General features: G+C 41.0%; 1 protein-coding gene across 5 annotated transcripts in view; it reads left to right on the plus strand.

Annotated features, from left to right (window-relative positions):
• The window catches only part of PTPRT (protein tyrosine phosphatase receptor type T), an 820,910-nt gene that overhangs the window by 439,745 nt on the left and 362,447 nt on the right, over positions 1-18,718 (plus strand). For all 5 annotated transcript variants that reach the window (XM_050806436.1, XM_050806437.1, XM_050806434.1 and 2 more), the window contains exon 8: positions 4,875-4,984. In XM_050806436.1, the coding sequence (XP_050662393.1) occupies positions 4,875-4,984 (110 nt within the window). The remainder of the gene's footprint in view (positions 1-4,874; positions 4,985-18,718) is intronic.

The raw sequence follows: 18,718 nt of genomic DNA on the forward strand, positions 1-18,718 counted from the left end.
CTTGTTCTACCAAGTATCAAAACATGTCACCTTAATGCAACAGAGAAATACTGTCACAGTAAAAGCTGCAACTCAGTGAAATAGAACAGAAAACCAAACAACATATGCTAGAATATAAAGTAATTTAATATGGTGGTAAGATGGCATTTTAAATCACTGGGGAAAGTTTTGACTGGTCAATTAATTGTCCTTTGCAATTGATAAAATTGTAAGGAATTCTAGTTAGATTTCTACCATGTATAATATACACAGTAATTTCAGAAATATTAAAGTGTCAGGTATAAAAAGAAAAAGATGGGAATAAGCCAGAAAATAAATAAATTATAAAACAACTATTCATCTGTCCTTTCCATTCATCTGATCTGGTGTGAAAAAGAGAATTTTCTCCAATTTGGAAAGACCAAGATCTATTAGCTTGAGTTTTATGCTCACAGTCTTCATCAGATAGACCCTTCTTATCGTCCATCAAACAGACCCTCCTCAGTTTCCACCAGATAGACCCTCGGGTAAATGAATAGAATTTTCATCTCTCTATTCTGCTTACTTTCCACTCTCCATGATTAAAGCTTCTCCTCTCTTTCCAAATTCTTGATGCAATTTGTCCCCCACTACACTTTTGGTAGATGGCTTCACCCCACTTCTCAAGAAAACAGAGCCATTCGGACACTTCAGTTCCTCCCTACAAAGCATTAGCACATTTCCGTCCTCTCCTCTTCTCTCACAAAACGAGAGAACCCTCCTTTCAACCCACCCCTGCTCTTGCTTTCAGGACCCTACCACTGTCAGTTATCTCCTCTCTCTTTCTCACTCTTCTCCTTCTTTCTTCTATTTTGAATTTTTTTTTTTTCTTTTTTTGAGATGGACTCTCATTCTGTCACCAGGCTGGAGTGCAGTGGCATGATCTTAGCTTAGTGCAACCTCTGCCTCCCGGGTTCAAGGAATTCTCCTGCCTCAGCCTCCAGAGTAGCTGGGACTATAGGCACGTGCCACCATACCCAGCTAATTTTTGTATTTTTAGTAGAGACGGGGTTTCACCATGTTGGCCAGGATGGTCTCAATCTCTTGACCTCGTGATCTGCCCACACTGGCCTCTCAAAGTTATGGGATGACAGGCATGAGCCACCGTGGCTGGCCTCTATTTTGAATTTTTTCTCTTGGTTGCTTTAATCATAACCTCTCTTATCTTTAAGAGAGTCATGATTTTCGCTCCATATGTCATTCCTGTTATGTTTTGAATTCCCCTCCTTTTCACAGCCAGTATTGTTTACTTGCCTCACCTCACCTTCCCCTCTCCTCTCAACCCTCTTCAGGATGACCTGTGATGCCAACATTCTCCCTTAAATTACTCTTGCTTGGCTCATGAGTCACCTTGAGGACAGTAGGTTCAATGGGCAAGTTTAAAACCACATCTTACTTGACTACTCAGCCATATTTGTGACTGCTGACTGATACCTTCTTGAGCCTCTTTCCTTCCTGGGATGCTACAATGACAGCTCACCTTCCTGGTTTTCTGGTTGCCTCTCTGAACACTGACTCCCAGTTTCTCCATTCGTTTTCCTCCTAATTTTTAATCCTGGAGTTCTTTTTCACTTAGTCTTAGACCTATTTTTTTTTCTCTCTGCTCTATACTCTTGCCATCTATTCCCTGCCCACGGTTTCCATTTCCAAACATTGGCCCCAGTCTTCCCATATCCAACTGCTACTCAACATTGCCACTTGGATGTTCTATGTATACCTGAAATAAAGTATGACAAAAACTGAGCTCACCAGCTTCCTCTCCAAAATTGGTCATCCTTTAAGGCTCCCTCTCTATAAACAGCATTCTGATCCCCCAGTTGTATAAAACAAAAGGGTTACAGTTCTCCATGACACATCCCTTCCATCCTTCACTCTTATCTATCACCATCAAGTCATGTTAGTTTAGCATCCCCAAATCTTCTGCACAGTCCATTGATCTTCCACATTGCCATCCTCTGAGTCCAAATCTCCTATACAATCTATTTCTCTTCTACACTACTGTCATTCCAGTCCGAGTTACAATTCTTTCTCCCCGGGATGACAAAGACAGCCTCCTAACTGATTTTTCTCCTTCCACCCTTAACCTCACAAAGCTATCCACCACACTACAACACCTCCTCCCCATTTTGCCCTGGTGACTCTGTTTATCCAGCAACTCTAATCTGTGTGCCATTTAATATCCTAACTTGCCATTCTAGGTTTTTCCCTGCTTTTAATAATTCTCCTAGTACCATATCCCTTTATGTCAGAGTCCTGATTAAAAAAAAATGTAATGAATTAATTTTGAGTATAATCATTTAATGTCTGTCTCTCTTTCCAGAATACGAGCTTTATCGTGGATAGAGCTCACCTCTATTTTGTTGTTATTGGTGCATCTCTACTGTCCATCACTGTACCTTGATCATATTAAATACAAAATAAATATTTCTGGAAAGGAAGGGTGGATAAGGGAAAATAATAGGATACCTGACTAATTAAAAGCTTCTGCATACATAAACGATTTTAAAAGCCAACAAAAAACTGGCAAAAATATATTTGCAACCTATGCAAGAAAGCTTATGTCCTTAAAATGAAATTACAATCACAAGCCCGTAAGACAAAGATGAGCAGAAATGAAGAGCCATACAGGAAAATGAGCACAAGGTATAGATAATTTGTTCATAAAAGAAGCAATGTAAATGGCTCATTAAACTAAAAACAAAATCTGTACTCTCCAGTATTCTAAAAAAGATACACATGCACATGCACTTAATTTTTTAAATAGTCAGTGTTGGCAAGAACAGACATAGTCTTCTGCTGGGGAGTCCAGAATGACACAAACTTTCTGAAAGGCATCTGGTAATATATGTCAAAAGCCTTAAAAATAAAATAGTTCATTTACTTTGGCCCAGTAAGTTGATTTCCGAAGCGTTAATCTTAACGGCTATCTGCAGAGTTGCATACAGACTTACCTATAAGCATGCTCATTCCAGCATTGCTCAAAGTCATGAAAAATTCAAACCAACTTTAATGCCCAATAATAAAGGATCAGTGACTATAAAGGGGCAACGCCCTCTCTAAGCAGCCATTAAAATGTATGACCCTAGAGAACACCCTTTTTTTTTAAGTCTGCAATTTCTTTAGTGATAAAATAAGGTCACAATGCAATATGCACAGTAGGAGTTAACGTTTTTAAAAAATAATATATATATATATGAATAGGCATATCTTTTTTTAAATAAAATTTTATATGCGTAAAAAGATTGGAAAATATCTTTGAACATTTGAATTATGAGTAATTTTGTTTTTTTCTTTTTCTAAACTTTTTATATATTCTTAATATTCAACAAATTCTGTGTATCATGTCCATAATGAGCAAAACTGAACATATTTTAATTTAACAAAGGAGAACTGATTGCAACATATGGCCAAGGCTATATGTAGAGAGGCGTAGCATGATGATTAAGAGTATATGCTTTAAAACTCACAGACAGGTGTTTAGCTCCCTCTTTACAACTTAAGAGCCATATGACCTTCAGCAAGTTATTCCATTTTCTCTGCCTCAGTTCTCTTATTGACGCAAAGGAGATAATACTTACTGGGCAGAGCTGTTCTGTCGCTTAAGTGAAATAATGTAGGTAAAATTCTAGTCCAAGTGTAAGTGCTTAGTGAAAGTACCTGCTTTTATAATGCCAAAATATAAATAGATCTGGTAACAATTTACTGAAATTCATTATTTCTAAGGGGTTATGGCAGAAAGTTTGGGGAATAATTTGTTTTCTGGCTCACCATCTTCCAGACTGTTGTAAGAATAGTGAAATCCAGCAGGAGGATGCTGGCAGGAAGGCTGACTGGCTTACAGAAGGAGCCCCAGGAACGGTTGCACTCATTAGGGCAAAATGCTGGCATAGGTCATTCATTCACCTATTCATTCAACCAACAAATAGTTATTATGCATCTACTTCATGCCAGGCATTGGGACTCAACAGCAAGTCAAGCTAGCTGCCTTCTTGGAGCAAGGCGTGCTTCTTCTAATTGGATTGGGGTTTCAAGCCACATAGTTCATGTTGGATTCAGGAATTAGTCAGGAAACTGACGAAGCACTTCCTAAAGTTAGAGAAAACTTGGCAGAGTAAAGAAAATGATGCTTGGTAAGATGACGGGAAGCTCACTTTGCATTTCTCAAATACAAATCCTAAAGCAAGCTTGTCCAACCAGCGGCCCCTGGGCTGCGTGCAGCCCAGAATGGCTTTGAATGTGGCCCAATACAAATCCATAAACTTTCTTACAACGTTCTGAGATTTTTTTTGTAATTTCTTTTTTTTTTTTTTTTTTTTTTTTTTTTTTTAGCTCATGAGCTATTGTTAGTGTTAGTGTATTTTATGTTTGGCGCACAACAATTCTTCTTCTTCCAGTGTGGCCCAGGGAAGCCAAAAGATTAGACACCCCTGAAGCAAAGACCTCCTTTCAGATTCCCACCTCTGGCAGAACTGGAAACTGCTCATGTCCTTTCTACCCTTATCAGGTTCAGTTCATAGACCGACTTGCTCAGTCTGCTGATGAAAAGCCTGATCAGCCTTCTGAAAATGGGTCAGCAAACTATGGCCTATGGGTCAAATCCAGCCCATTGCCTGTTTTCATAAATAAAGTTTTATTGGAACACCACTGTACCCATTCATTTATGGATTATCTATAGCCATTTTTGTGCTAAAATGACAGAGTTGAGTAGTTACAATAGAGAATGTACAGCCCATCAGACCTAAAATATTTACTGTCTGGTTCTTTATAGAAACTTTGTCAACCCCTGTTCTAGGTTAGTGGGGCTAGAGAAATGATGTGGAAGGTGACGTCAAGTTCATAACTTTTCCATTCTGTAGTTCCAGGAGCTGTTCCTCTAGAATCCATCCAAGGGGGGCCCTTTGAGGAGAAGATCTACATCCAGTGGAAACCTCCCAATGAGACAAATGGGGTCATCACGCTCTATGAGGTAAGGAGGTCCCTTGTGCTGCATCCATTGGCTTAGCTTTATTCAAGTCACTTCAGCCTGACATTGGTGAATACCCATTCCACTGAAGGTATAAAGGTGAGTAAGATGTGACTTGTAAAAAGGTTTCTGACAGTACAGTGGGGGCTGGGCGCGGTGGCTCACTCCTGTAATCCCAGCACTTTGGGAAGCCGAGGCAGGTGGATCACCTGAGGTTGGGAGTTCAAGACCAGCCTGACCAACATGGAGAAACCCCGTCTCTACTAAAAATACAAAATTAGCCAGGCATGGTGGTGCATGCCTGTAATCCCAGCTACTCGGGAGGCTGAGGCAGGAGAATCGCTTGAACCCAGGAGGCGGAGGTTGCGGTGAGCTGAGATCGTGCCATTGCACTCCAGCCTGGGCAAAAAGAGTGAAACTCCATCCCAAAAAAATAAATAAATAAATAAATAAAAGAAGACAGTACAATGGGGTGCAAACATAATGGCACACAGTGGAACTGTCTTGGTAGCCCCGAGGACAAAGAAATTTGTACATACCATGCATTGAAATGACAGTGGTGATGACTGACCTCATCCACAAAGGAGCCAAAACCCAGGGAGTCAGATTGTTCTTATGTAGAAGAGAAGGCCCAGGCCTGCCAAACAGTAGTGAAAGTTCATCTGGGAAACTGCAATACCCACATGATGCTCACTCTACGAATATCGGTCCCTTTGCTTTGAAAAGAATCCCAATGTTATTCTCTGCAGCAGGAACACAGGATGCTTGAGATTTAAAATGCTCTGTGTCCAAGGCATATTTTGTCATCCAGGTGATGGCGTCCAAAGCCCCCCTTCCAAGCATCAGCAGGGCCTTACCGTATCAGAGATGAACCAGAACCTACTCAGGCAGGAATGTACCCATCAAGCCAACACAATGTGCCTTCCAGAAAAGTTGCATAAATAAGACAAACTGTATGAATGTTTATTGCAAAACAAAACAAAAAAAATCTCCAACAAAGGTGATATAGCTAAGATTCAAGTACTGGGATGTGAGTAAGATTGAGTCTTCTTCCATCCCTTGTGTTCTTACACATCATAAGATTGCGATACTAGATCAAATGGAAACCCATAGCAATGCAGAGGGAAGGGCATGGATATCAAAGCTGGAATGATGTAGCCTAGTGTCCTAGTAGCTCCACCTTCTCCTGAGTTACCTTTGGTAGCGTCCTCCTCTCTTTAAGCCTCATTTTTCTCATCTGTAAAATAAAGGTGGTAATTACTTCTTCAGGGTTTCCCTAGGGAGTCTGACGAGGGGGAAACACACAAGCATCCCAGACCAAAACATGTACCACAGGACAATGAAGAGACTTAAGCCAGTGAGTGCTCATGCAGAAGCATGCATGTATAGGGAGTGGGCTTGGGGGAAGAATATTGCTGCCATAAGGAAAGGTGAGCTCTGGGGAGAAAAGTCAAGGAGTATTTGATGAAGGAAAAGTACTCAAGATTAATCTAACAGACCCATAACTTCTCTAGAGAGTCGTAGATGGTCCTGAGAACTCTCTGAGGGAGATTATCCAACATGTACAAGGTGCTTAAGAAAACACCTTATCTCACTAAAAGTAGCATTCCTCAGGAGAGCTAACATCTTCCTCTTAGAAATTGCAGGGAGCTTGGTGCAGCTCTCAGGATTACCACATGGAAGGCGGAAACAAACATCCATCCCCACCACTTATGAGCTTTCTCAGGCCACACACTTGGGAGAAGCTTTCTTCCTGGGGAGTACCCTAAGAGGAGGGCAGGTACTCATACCTATACACCTTACCTAGTACGTTTTCAAAACCCCTTTGGGAAAGACAGGGACTGGAAAATTAACTGAAACAAAATCCAATCACTTCAAATCTACATGCTATTCTTTGTAAAGCAGAGACCACAGTCACACACACACACATACACAGACACACACACACACACACACACACACACCCACACACACATATTTAAATGAAATGAAGATCTGTTGTGCCTGGCAAACTTTTCTTTGTAAAGCAGAAGGAAAGGACCCTTGATTTAGGAAGTTAAGTTACTTGGTACTGTTATGTAAAAGATGCTCTGTGCCAGATGTTGAAGACTTTTGGAATTCACAGGCCAGTAGCATTTAAAAAGGTTTGGGGGGGTAACCTAGGGTACTTTAACATCTCTTATTTACATCGTTTTATAAAAGACATAATTCCAAAAAAAAAAAGGATATAATTTCAGAATAAAAGTCCATCCTTCAAATTGAATAAATTTATGATGTTTTACCAACTCATGACAGTCACATTAATTTTTCTAATTTTGCATTGGATTGATGGCAACTTTGTCATGGAAAAGCCCTGGTCCTTGTACATACCTGCATTTGGAAACCACTAGTGTAGGGTGATGCTGCAGGTGGAGTCATATCTCTACACAGATTATTCCTTGAGAGTAATATACTTTCTCCTCTAGTAGGGTGATGCATTAGACTGGATCCTTGAGAGCAATATACATTTTCCTCTAATAGGATGATGCATTAGACTGGATTAGAAATATCATGATTAAAATTCCATGATAAGAAGAAAGAAACAGAGGGAGAGCAAGGGTTCAAACACAACTGTGAGTTAGACTCTGTGTTTGAGTAGAACCTCCTGTAATTGCGGCATTATTATATAGTGCAGTCTCTGAAGCCCCGCACACAAAGGTGGGTACAGATTAGAGCAGCATGTCCTTCTCACTTCCGTGTGAATCTGGTGCCTTGTGGATTTTCAGAGATCAGATGCCAGGGATGTTGGCATTCCCATGGATTCCATGGGAGACAACTATGATGAAAGATATCTTCAAGTAGCTTCTTGGCTGTGACTTGGGCTGTAATTGCAGAGAACCACAACCAGAGTATTGTAACTGATTGACTTGTTGGTAAGCATTTGAGGCTACTTTTGGGGAATATGCCAAAATTATTGAGGGATGCTGTAAGGACAGCTAAGGAGGTTATAGATTTAGGCCTTTGTATTGTGAGCATAAACATGAGTGTGGTCATGTGTATCAAAAGCTAGTGAGGCCTAAGAAAAGGATGGTGACATTTGAGCCCATATAGCCTAGATCTGAATCCCTGCTCTGACATTTACTTGCTCTGTGACCTTGAGTACATCAAGTGGCCTCTCAGAACCTTAAGTCTTTTATCAGAAAAATCAAGGTAATAATAAAATGGCCTTATAGCATTACTCTGAAGATCCAATTAAATATAGGTTTTGCACAGTGTTTGGCATTTAGAAATAACATTATAAATGTTAGCTGTTATCATTACATAAAAATGAGGAAATTGAGTGCAGATGGTTAAAATGAAAAGACCAAGGTCATATTACCCAGATGCCAAACCCAGGACTCCTAAATGCAAGTACAGATGTTTTGCCCCTTGCTGCAACTTAGCGTGGTCCATAGACCAGTGGCATTAGCATTACCTGGGAGCTATTTAGAAATGTAGCAGCTCAGTCCTCTCCAGTTTATCAAGATCCTTGGGTGATTCCTATGGGCATTACGGTTTCAGAAGCACTGTTCTGGAAAATACTACTCTTGAGAAACTTTTGGCAATTGATAGAAAAGTATGTTCTCTTGAGTAGAGAGATGAGAAGTACCTGTTACTCTGGGCTCAACCCAATCCAGTCCCAGACAGTAAGCAAGAGACCTTGCTTTTAAAAACATTTATAACAAAGCATGTGTTTATGAGGTAATTTACAAATTTAATTAGATGAAACCAATTTGATTTTTTAAATTAGGTTCTAGTTGTAATTTCAAGAGAGAAATTCATAAATTACAAATTACCCTCTTCTGGCCTCAAAAAAGAGTATTTTATTACAAAGAAAAATAGGATAATGCAAATGGAAGAGAAATTCAGGATTGTTTGTGGCCTCTTATATACAACCTTAGACTCAGCAAAGTTAAAAGCAGAGAAAAAGAAAGGGAGGAGAAAGAGGGAAGTTTCATTATTATAACTATGTTATTGTTAAATACAGCAGGTCCAAGTAGTTAAGATTAAATTTCCTTCTGCACAAGTCCAAGTCACAACCTCTGAGTGCATCCTTGGACAATTCCGCTCCCCAAAATGTGAGTGGCTTTAAGTCCCATTCTGTCTCCAGTCTTCAGTCCTCTCTTTCTAATATGAAGGTGTCAGACTGTTCTAGGCTTCAACTGGGTAAGAATGAAGGGGAAAATAAATCTGTGTCAACCCCACAAAATCAAAGATTCTACATCGTTTTGGAGTTTCTTTGCTGTTTAATTCTTGCCTATAAGCCAGCCAAAGTCTCTGAAGGTAAAGTAGAGATGACATATGAATTAAAAACAGCAAGTGCAAAGGCCCTGAGGTGGAAATCACTTAGGCGTGTCTTAAAAATACAGTAAAAAGGAGACCAGAGTGACTGGGGCTTCCTGAGCACAGAGGACAGTGATGAGACCGTATGGGGGAATGGGTGGTTAGGGCCAGGGATGCCAGGACTCCTAGAACTTGCATTTTATCCTGATAGGAATGGAAAGCCCTAGGAGAGTTCTACACAGAGGAATGAAGGGATCCAATTTATATTCTTAAAAGATCATCCAGCTGTTGTGTGGATAAGAGATGGTGGGGACACAAGCATCTTGGAAACACCTGGAAAATGCACCAGGAGGCAAGGACATTTCCATCATCTATGATATTAAGATGAACTATTTATTAGAAGACCTTGTACCTGGGCAGAAGATGTGAAATCTTTGTTACAGCTGCCTTTTTACTGTTGCTAACCCAGCTTTGACACCCTCTTTTCAGTAATGAGTTCTTATCTTGATGAGCACCCTGGAGCCATGGACCCTTAGATCCTGGGCCCACCTTTCCTGAAAGGTGGGTGTCTCACCCTGACCCTATTACTACTCCAGGGCTGTGAAACAGTCTCATTCTGCAGCCTCAAACTCTCTCTCTGCCCACTGAAAGGGGAGCTCAGAATCCTCGTCAGAGCCCTCTGGTTCCAGTGTCATCTGAGCTGCAGCAGGAAATATTAAGATGAATTAGACCATGGCCTCAGATATTTGGGAATTTGCACTTGAGTGGGAGATGCAGAATGCAATTCTACGATCATTCCCGCAACAGAGCGACAGATCATGCACAGACAGAGGCAGCACCAATGGCCTTGTGTCCAGAAACTAGCAGCATTCACATCACTTGCAGGCATGTTAGAGGTGCAGAATCTCAGGCCCCAGCCTGGACCCACTGAATCAGAATCTTCTTAACAAGAAGATTCTGTGTGTACGTTAAAACATAAAAAGTACAGGTTTAAGAATCATTCTCAAATCTCACAATCTTGATCTGTACAAGAGGGTGGTAGAAGTGGCAAGGGGATATCAACTGGTCTGGAAAGCTCTGCCTGGTGAATGCATTGTAGTCATTGCATGAATAATGTGATTATTTAATGCACCAAGGAATATTCCTGCTCACCAGAGGCCCAAACAGCTGAGTATTTACATCAGGAATATGGAAATCATGACATCTGCATAGACTCTTCCAGAACCCTCTTTTGGGGTTGATTAAGGCATCAGGGTTCCCTAATCAGGGTGTGGATGTGCAGAAGGGTGCTGTGGCCTCTCTCATTCTGACTCAGCTCTTGGGAACAACCACAACTCACCAAGAACACAGACCGTCGCAATTGCAGACAGGCACTTATAGCCAGAATGAGGTCACCAAGGGAAGCAATCCAACCAAACAGTTGTCTGAAAACCCTTCAATAAAATCATTCAGAGACAAGCTGTTCAGAGTTCATGGAAAACAGTAATCAATATGTGTTTCAATTCAATTAATTGTACTCGTCTTTGTCCAAAAATAAAAATCACACAGTGTGAGGGAATTGGGCCAGAAGATGTTACACTTGCAACTGGGTTAACGAAGTGTGAAAATATTTAAAATTCAGACATACGAAGCCTCCCAGTAAGCCTTTCTGTTTAGCAGTCAAAATCACCAAGTTTCTAATTACAGTGTATAAATCTGAGAAGCTTAAAGGGAATGAGAAGACCCTAATGAGGCAGGAATGGGTGTCTTGATTATGCTAGAGTTGATTGGCATTTATCTTACAAGCTATTCTAGGTGCCTGGCGTTCAGAGTTAAATAAAACAGACTTCGCTTCAATAAAACAAGGCAGCATTCCTGTATGGGAGCGCCTTTAAAAGGTACAATAGGTTGGAGGGTTTGTCAATATTTTTTCAGCACACAGATGGTTGGATTCAATCTGAACAAAAAGCACGGGCCCCAGGAATCAACCAGCCATCAGAATGCATTACAAGGAGGCTGGAGCGTCTTCTGAGACAGTTCTGAACAGAACGAAAGCCAACACAGACATGGATGGAGAGAGGGACCAGCTGGGTGGATAGGCTCACAAGGAAGCTCTTAAAGACCAAAGCCCAGAGAAGGTTCCTGGCTCTGTCTGGGTGGATGAGCATACCTCCTCCCATCCTTCAGCTTTGCTGCACTGACCACTCAGGGCTCACTGACCCCAGACTGGCTCATGACTCTGGTCCACAGAGGAGCAGTGTGGAGAACGGGATGTGGTCCAGATGGGCAGGAGGTAGTGTACGCAGGAGGAAATCAGCTGGATTGTGACTAATACAGCCCACAGCAAGAATTTGCATAATTCAAACGGGATCTACGTTAATTAGGACACATGATTTGCATAATGCAGGCCGCTATTGAGTATAACTCAAGCCAGACTGGTAACAAGGAAAAAAGCTCTTGTTTCCTCTAAATTGTTCAAGCCAGAAATGTGAGCGTCATCCATTGCCCCCAGCAGCCACACAGCTAATCCGCCAGAAAGTTTGATTATTTCTCTTGGCAAAATAGACACAGGTCAGGCCGCATGGCACCATCTCCGCTGCCACATCCTGTTCTGAGCACCCCCCCACAAATGCCTGGAGCATTTCAGTTCCTCCCTGCCCACCCCCCTCCACACTTCACCTGTTCCACATGTCCACACTGCAGCCAGACAGAACATCTTAAGAGGTGAATCTGATCCTGTTCCTCGTCTGCATTGGCTTCATCTTAACTTCAAGGTACTGAATGATCTGGCCCCGGCTGCCTCTCTAATTTCACCTGCCACTCCTCTTCCCACTGGTGACTGCAGTCCGGCTCCTTCAGCTTCCTGGCATTTCCCAAGCTTACCCAGTCCCTGGCAGCCCTCACCACTCTGTGTCATTCCTTCTGCCTTTAATACTCTTTACGTTCCTTGGGACTGGCTCCTTCCTTTTCTTCACCTCCAAGAGGCTTTTTCCCTCCCCTGTCCACTTGATCCAAAACAGGTTCCCCTCTGTTTCCTCTCTTAACAACTTGCTTTTCTTCGTACCATTTCCACAATCTGCACTTGTTTTGTTTGTGTACTTCAATATCATCCAGCCTCGCAACAGACTTGAACCCTGGTGAAGGCATGGGTCCTGTGTTGGGGAATTTTATGTGTCAACTTGGCTGGACCACGGTTTGACAGACTGGTAGTCAAACCATACTTTGGATGGTTTTGTGAAGGTGTTTTTGGATGAGACTGACATTTACATGGGTGGACTTTGAGTAAAGCAGATTGCTCCCCATAACATGGATGACGCTTCATCCCATCAGCTGAAGGTCTGAATAGATGAGAAGACTGAGCTCGCCTGCATAAGAGGGAATTCCCCAGCCGATGACTTTCAGACTGGAACTGCAACATCAGTTTTACCCTGGTCTTCAGCCTGACAGCATTTGTTCTTAAAATAACTAATACACGCTGGGCGCGGTGGCTCCCGCCTGTAATCCCAGCACTTTGAGAGGCCGAGGCGGGCAGATCACGAGGTCAGGAGATCGAGACCATCCTGGATAACACTGTGAAACCCTGTCTCTCCTAAGAATACAAAAAATTAGCCGGGCGTGGTGGCGGATGCCTGTAGTCCCAGCTACTTGGGAGGCTGAGGCAGGAGAATGGCGTGAACCCGGGAGGCAGAGCCTACAGTGAGCCGAGATCACGCCACTGCACTCCAGCCTAGGAAACAGAGTGAGACTGTGTCTAAAAAAAAAAAAAAGAAAGAAAGAAATAACTAATACAGGCTATATTTATTTTTGCCTTTCAGTGTGTCCCGAGGACCTAAAATAGTAGCTTTCACATAGTATGTACTCAATAAATATTCTTTGGATAAATGTATGGATTTATACTTTATCTTAGCAAGGGGTAATGATGATTATTTTAGTCTAACTAATTTAGTTGTTCTCAGGCCTGGCTGAAGATTAGAATCACACCTTGAGATACCTTCTGGTCAATTTTGCTGTGAAGCTAAAACTGCTCTAAAAAATAAAGTCCATTTTGGCCCGGTGTGGTGGCTCACATCTGTAATCCCAGCACTGTGGGAGGTCGAGGCGGCTGAATCACGAGGTCAAGAAATTGAGACTATCCTGACCAACATGGTGAAACCCCGTCTTTACTAAAAATATAAAAATTAGCCGGGTGTGGTGGCGCATGCCTGTAATCCCAGCTACTCGGGAGGCTGAGGCAGGAGAATCGCTTGAACTCAGGAGCCGGAGGTTGCAGTGAGCCAAGATCGCGCCACTGCACTCCAGCCTGGCAATAGAGCGAGACTCTGTCTCAAAAACAAAACAAAAACAAACAAAAAATCATACCTTGAGAGCTTGAAACAATGTATAGATAAATAAATAGGCAGCTAGATACCTGAATGAATGAAGGGATGGATGGATGGGCCTTATTGCAGTCCAAATAAATCAGAATCTCTAGGGGAGGAGGCTCTCTCCATGTGCTGTATTTGTTTGTTGTTTTTAAGTTCCTTGAGAATTTCTCAAAAACATCCAGGGTTGGGAAGAAGTATTGTGTGAAATGAATCCAATCGGTCTCCTCTGATATGTAATCTTAGCTAAATACCTGCTAAATAAACACGGTCTTGATCCTGGCTTAACCTATCTTCACACTCACTCTGCCAGACTCCACCTCTATCTGATGTTACGTTACAGCCAACTCACTCATGCACAGGCAGATGCTAAGTGCTAAGTTTTTTAAGGATTGACTTTAAAAAACATTGGTCTTTTTTCCCTCAAGGTTGCTAAACAGTGTGTGGAGTAACTGAAGACACATAGGGAGGTATCATTATGTCAATATCCCTTTACATGTTACTAATGGCATCTTGCAACTCTGATGCCAGAGCCCACAACAGACCTTCCCTTGCAAATCTTTTTTCTGTCTCCTGAATAGTAGAAGTCAGTCCTGTTGTGGTTTCTTTTTTCTTTTTTTTTTTTTGTGTGAGATTAAAAAAGACATGTGCGCACACAAAACTTAATAGATTTGCCCAGAGGCCTTCCCTAAATCTTAAAAGTCAGGGCCCTGGGATGTCTAGGAGCCATTTTTTCTAGCCCATGGCTCATCATTCAACCTTCATAAGATGTTTCCCCTCCGGAAACTTGAAAAATGCAGCCATCCCTGGTTAGATGCCATATACAGGTCATTTGGGCTGACAGGGAAGCTGACAGGTGTTTGAGTAGAAACAGCTCTGGTTGAAAAGAATGATTTCTGGCACTCAGAATCTGGAAGGAAAAGAAGTTGCGTTCTGATGTGAGTGACTTGCATTTATGGACGTGGGCCCATTAGAGCTGTTGGTCATCCACTTGTGGTATGTTAGGATTGCCTCGATATTTGCCTTGGGGTGTTTCTTCTTTCCTATTATGACACAGGTACTTGTGATGGAGCCAGGTAACTTGACAGTGGAAATCAACAGATGCATAGCACTTGTTACCTAAGGACAGCAAACCATGTTCTCCTGCCAGTGAGGTTTTCACAATAAACATTAATCATTCAGTTCAGCTGTAGAAAACAACAAAGGTTGCTGCATGAAAAATATTCCTGCAGTGTGCACATGTGAATTAGTATGCCTGTGTTGGTGCGTGTGTGTATAAGCATATGATTTCATGAGTTTCTGTAGTTGTACACTGTCACATGTATACACACATATAATTGTATGTTTGGTGGCATGTCTATGTGAAGCTTTCATCCTTTGATCTATCCATTTTTCCAATTTCATCCTTAGGATTGTTCTATTTCACTGGAGAGTTAACTGACAGAGATATCAGAGACACAGGGCTATGTCTGTTTTCTCCTGGACTAGAGGGGCCCCTGGTCACCTCATATGCGTGCCATAGTAACATCAGGGGAGAAACTTTATTTCATTTCAGTGGGCTCCCAGCTATTTAACATGAATGTCTGCCATAATTTGACTCCAGAGTTTTGCTAAAGAAAAATGTGGGATTTAAAAAAAATCTCCAGGTTAAGTTTAATCCTATGTATCTGCAGGTGTCCTAGGAGAGAGAAGGGAAGGAAATGAAGAGTGAGTTCTGCATTTGTCAGGGCGTGGGCTCTCTTCATGTTTCTTATCTGGGAGGGAAACTGCATTTTGATGCACTGCATGTGCACCCAGAGGCCTTTGTAGGGTGTCCTCCTGTGCACATGGCCACGTGGCTAGAGATGGAACGCTCTCTCTGGCTGCTGTGGTCGTCTCAATAAACTGTGCCCAGAGGCAGTGTTTAAGTTGCTAAGTGTCTCTTTAAACATCAGAAGTTGTTCTCTTTTCATCTCAGATGTTTTACTGTGTTACCCTGTTGGAATTCCGCCTAGGCTGGGCAATGCAACATGAATTTGCTGCTTTTAACTGGCTCTTTTGCTTCTGTTTTGGTCAGAACAAAATGAAGAGTGTTTGCATATTTTCGTCTGTCATCAGGACATTTGGAGCCTCTGTTCTGAAGTCTCCGGAGGCTGGAATTCAAATTTGTGATTCGTTGCTTATCTTTTCATTAGCTCAGGAGCTAGCAGGTGGCTTTTCTCCCCTCACCTTAAGTCATTGGGCATTTTTTCTTTTGACTGCTTTTCCTTACTCTTTACCAAGAAAAAAGTAATTCCTTAAAACTGACACCCAAGTATGAGATCTTGGTCTACGTCATTATGGTTTCAATATGTACGTACGTACGTACATACATACATACCAGGTCTCCAGGGTCCTTCAAAATGGCATAAAGAAAGGTCACTGCTTTCTTGTTCTGTTTTATTTTATGCATGTTTTTAACATGTGTGTATTACTGCACATCAAATAGTGGGTTATGCAAACAGTAAATTTAAGATTGACGTTTGGTTAGACATTGCAGAGTGTACTTGAACTAGTGAGTTTCTTTCCCAATCTAGGCCTCAGTTTCCACATTTGTGGCTTAGGAGGCTTGGACCAGGGAGATTCAAGAACTACTCTCTGCTATGAACTATCACTTGGATGCCCAAAATGAGGTTCATCTCACTCCTAGTTTCATGAAACTCTTTCCGTATTGGTTAGTACATGAATCTCTTTTTTTTTTTATTCATTCATTTTTCAATAACACACCAACTAAAAGACAACCAGAATGTTGACAACATCTAACATTTACTTATGATCTACATAAGCACATTTGTATCTGCTCATTCACATCTCCCCATCCCATCTTCCTGACTCCTCCACTCCTCTGAATCTTGTATATAATTCCTGTATATTTTATATAGTTTTGCTACTTGTATGAATTCCTTACAAACATATTGTTTTATTAGTGTTTTAATTTTAACAAAGGATTTTAAGTTGTGTATAAACTTTTGGGACATTTTTATTCCATATTGTATTGCAAATGTTCATCCCCATGGATGAGTACAGCTGTAGTCCATTCATCTTGACTGCTGTCTAATACTCCATTGCATGAAGATACTACAAAACTTTCACCCATGATCCTTTCTTAGATATTGGGGTTGCTTCCAGAATGTTGCCTTTACCAACAGTGATGAAATGAGCATCCTTGTACATACCTTCTCCTGTATATGAGCAAGATTTTGTCTTGAATTTCTATCTAGAAACTAGGTCATATGGTCAATGAATGTTAAGTTTTACAAAAATATTCCAAACTCTTTCCCAAACTGGTTGCACTAATTTACACTCAAGCCAACAAATTATGAATGCCTATGATTTCAAACCCTCTCCAACACTGGTGTTGTCAAGATTCTTCATTTTGACTAAATAAATATAAAATGGCATCTTGTTGTTGTCTTGCTTTGTATTCCCTCAATTATTAATAAGGTTGAATATTGTATTTCATTTTCTGTGGGATATCTGTTCATGTCTTTTGCCTACTTTTCTACTGGGTTATATGCTCTTTTCTTTATTGATATGTAATAGTTTTAAAATATACTTTCGATAATATTTTCCCAGTTTCAAATGTAATTTGCTGTTTTTACTTCTTCTAAGGTATCTTTGAAAAACAAAAGTCCTTAATTATAGCCAATTGTTTCAGTCTTTGTTTATATAGTTAACACATTTTTTGTCCTTAACGAAATTCTTCCCTAAACCAAGGTGAGAAAGATGTTTGCCTACATTTCTGCTAAAAGTTGCATAGTTTTGCTCCTGAAATTTAAGTTTTTGATCTATCTACAATTAATTTTTGCATAGGATGAGAGATGGAGTGAAAAAATTATTTTTTTCTTACATTGGTAAACACTTGATCCAAGTCCTTTTGATAGTCTCTTCTTCCCTGCTCTACCAGGCCATATCTGACTTATGCCAAAATGTCTTATATGCGTGAGTTTTTTTCTGAACTCTCTATTCTACTGGCCTCCATGGACCGTAACCATGCATAGTCATATTTATTACAGCTTCCCAGTGTCCTAATCTCTGGTAGAGAAGATTCCTCCTCCTCATACTTGTTCAGCAATATCTTGATTATTCTTGCCCTTGGCTCTTTCACTTTAGTATCTACTTATCAAGTTTAATGAAAACATCTGTTGTTTTTTTTTTATTAGAATTGCCTTGAATGTATAGAACAATATGTGGGTAATTGACATCTTTATGGTATTCAATCTCTGTGTATTTATTTAGGTTTTCTTTAATGTCTCTCATAGTTTTATTACCTTACTTCTAGAGCTACTGCATTTCACATAAAATCCAAACTGCTACCTTAGGTCTGAAAGACTTGCACCTCCCATTCTCTTTTTTCCTCTGGTCTCACGGGCCTTGTTTTACAGTCCTCCGGCATGCCAGGGTCACCTGGCTCAGGCTTATTGCACGCAGAGTTCCTAACTGCCAGAAAGCTCTTTCACTTCCTCTTCCGTGGCCAACTCATTCTCCTACTACAGGTATCGATGTCAATGCTACCACCTCAGAAGGGCCGTGCCTAATAGCCTTCAGATAGGACTTTGCCCACTCACCACTGTCTCTACCATCGCTTCCCATTTTTGAATAACGTGGACCACAGTTCACAATTATTACTTATTTCTTTATAAACATGTATCCTTATATTGTAAGTGCCAAGGGACACACATTTATAAACAAAGGGACTCACAATATAGGGATACACATTTACCAGCAAGTATGTGTGTATAAATACACACACACACTCCTAGATATACACATAGCTCATCTCTGGAAAGAATTCAGTACCCTGCATAGTACCTGGATCACAATAGGGTCTCAAATTTGGCGGTGCTTTTTTTTTTTTTTTTTTTTTTTTTTTTTTTTAATATATTTTGTTTTTCTTTGAGATGCATTCTCACTCTGTCACCCAGGCTGGAGTGCAGTGATGCAATCTCAGCTTACTGCAGCCTCCACGTCCTGGGTTCAAGCGATTCTTATGCCTCAGCCTCCTGAGTAGCTAGAATTACAGGCACATGCCACCACACTTGGCTATTTTTTTATTATTATTTTTAATAGAAATGGG

Source organism: Macaca thibetana, chromosome 10 (genome assembly GCF_024542745.1).
Source record: "Macaca thibetana thibetana isolate TM-01 chromosome 10, ASM2454274v1, whole genome shotgun sequence".
In the NCBI taxonomy this organism is placed as follows: domain Eukaryota; kingdom Metazoa; phylum Chordata; class Mammalia; order Primates; family Cercopithecidae; genus Macaca; species Macaca thibetana.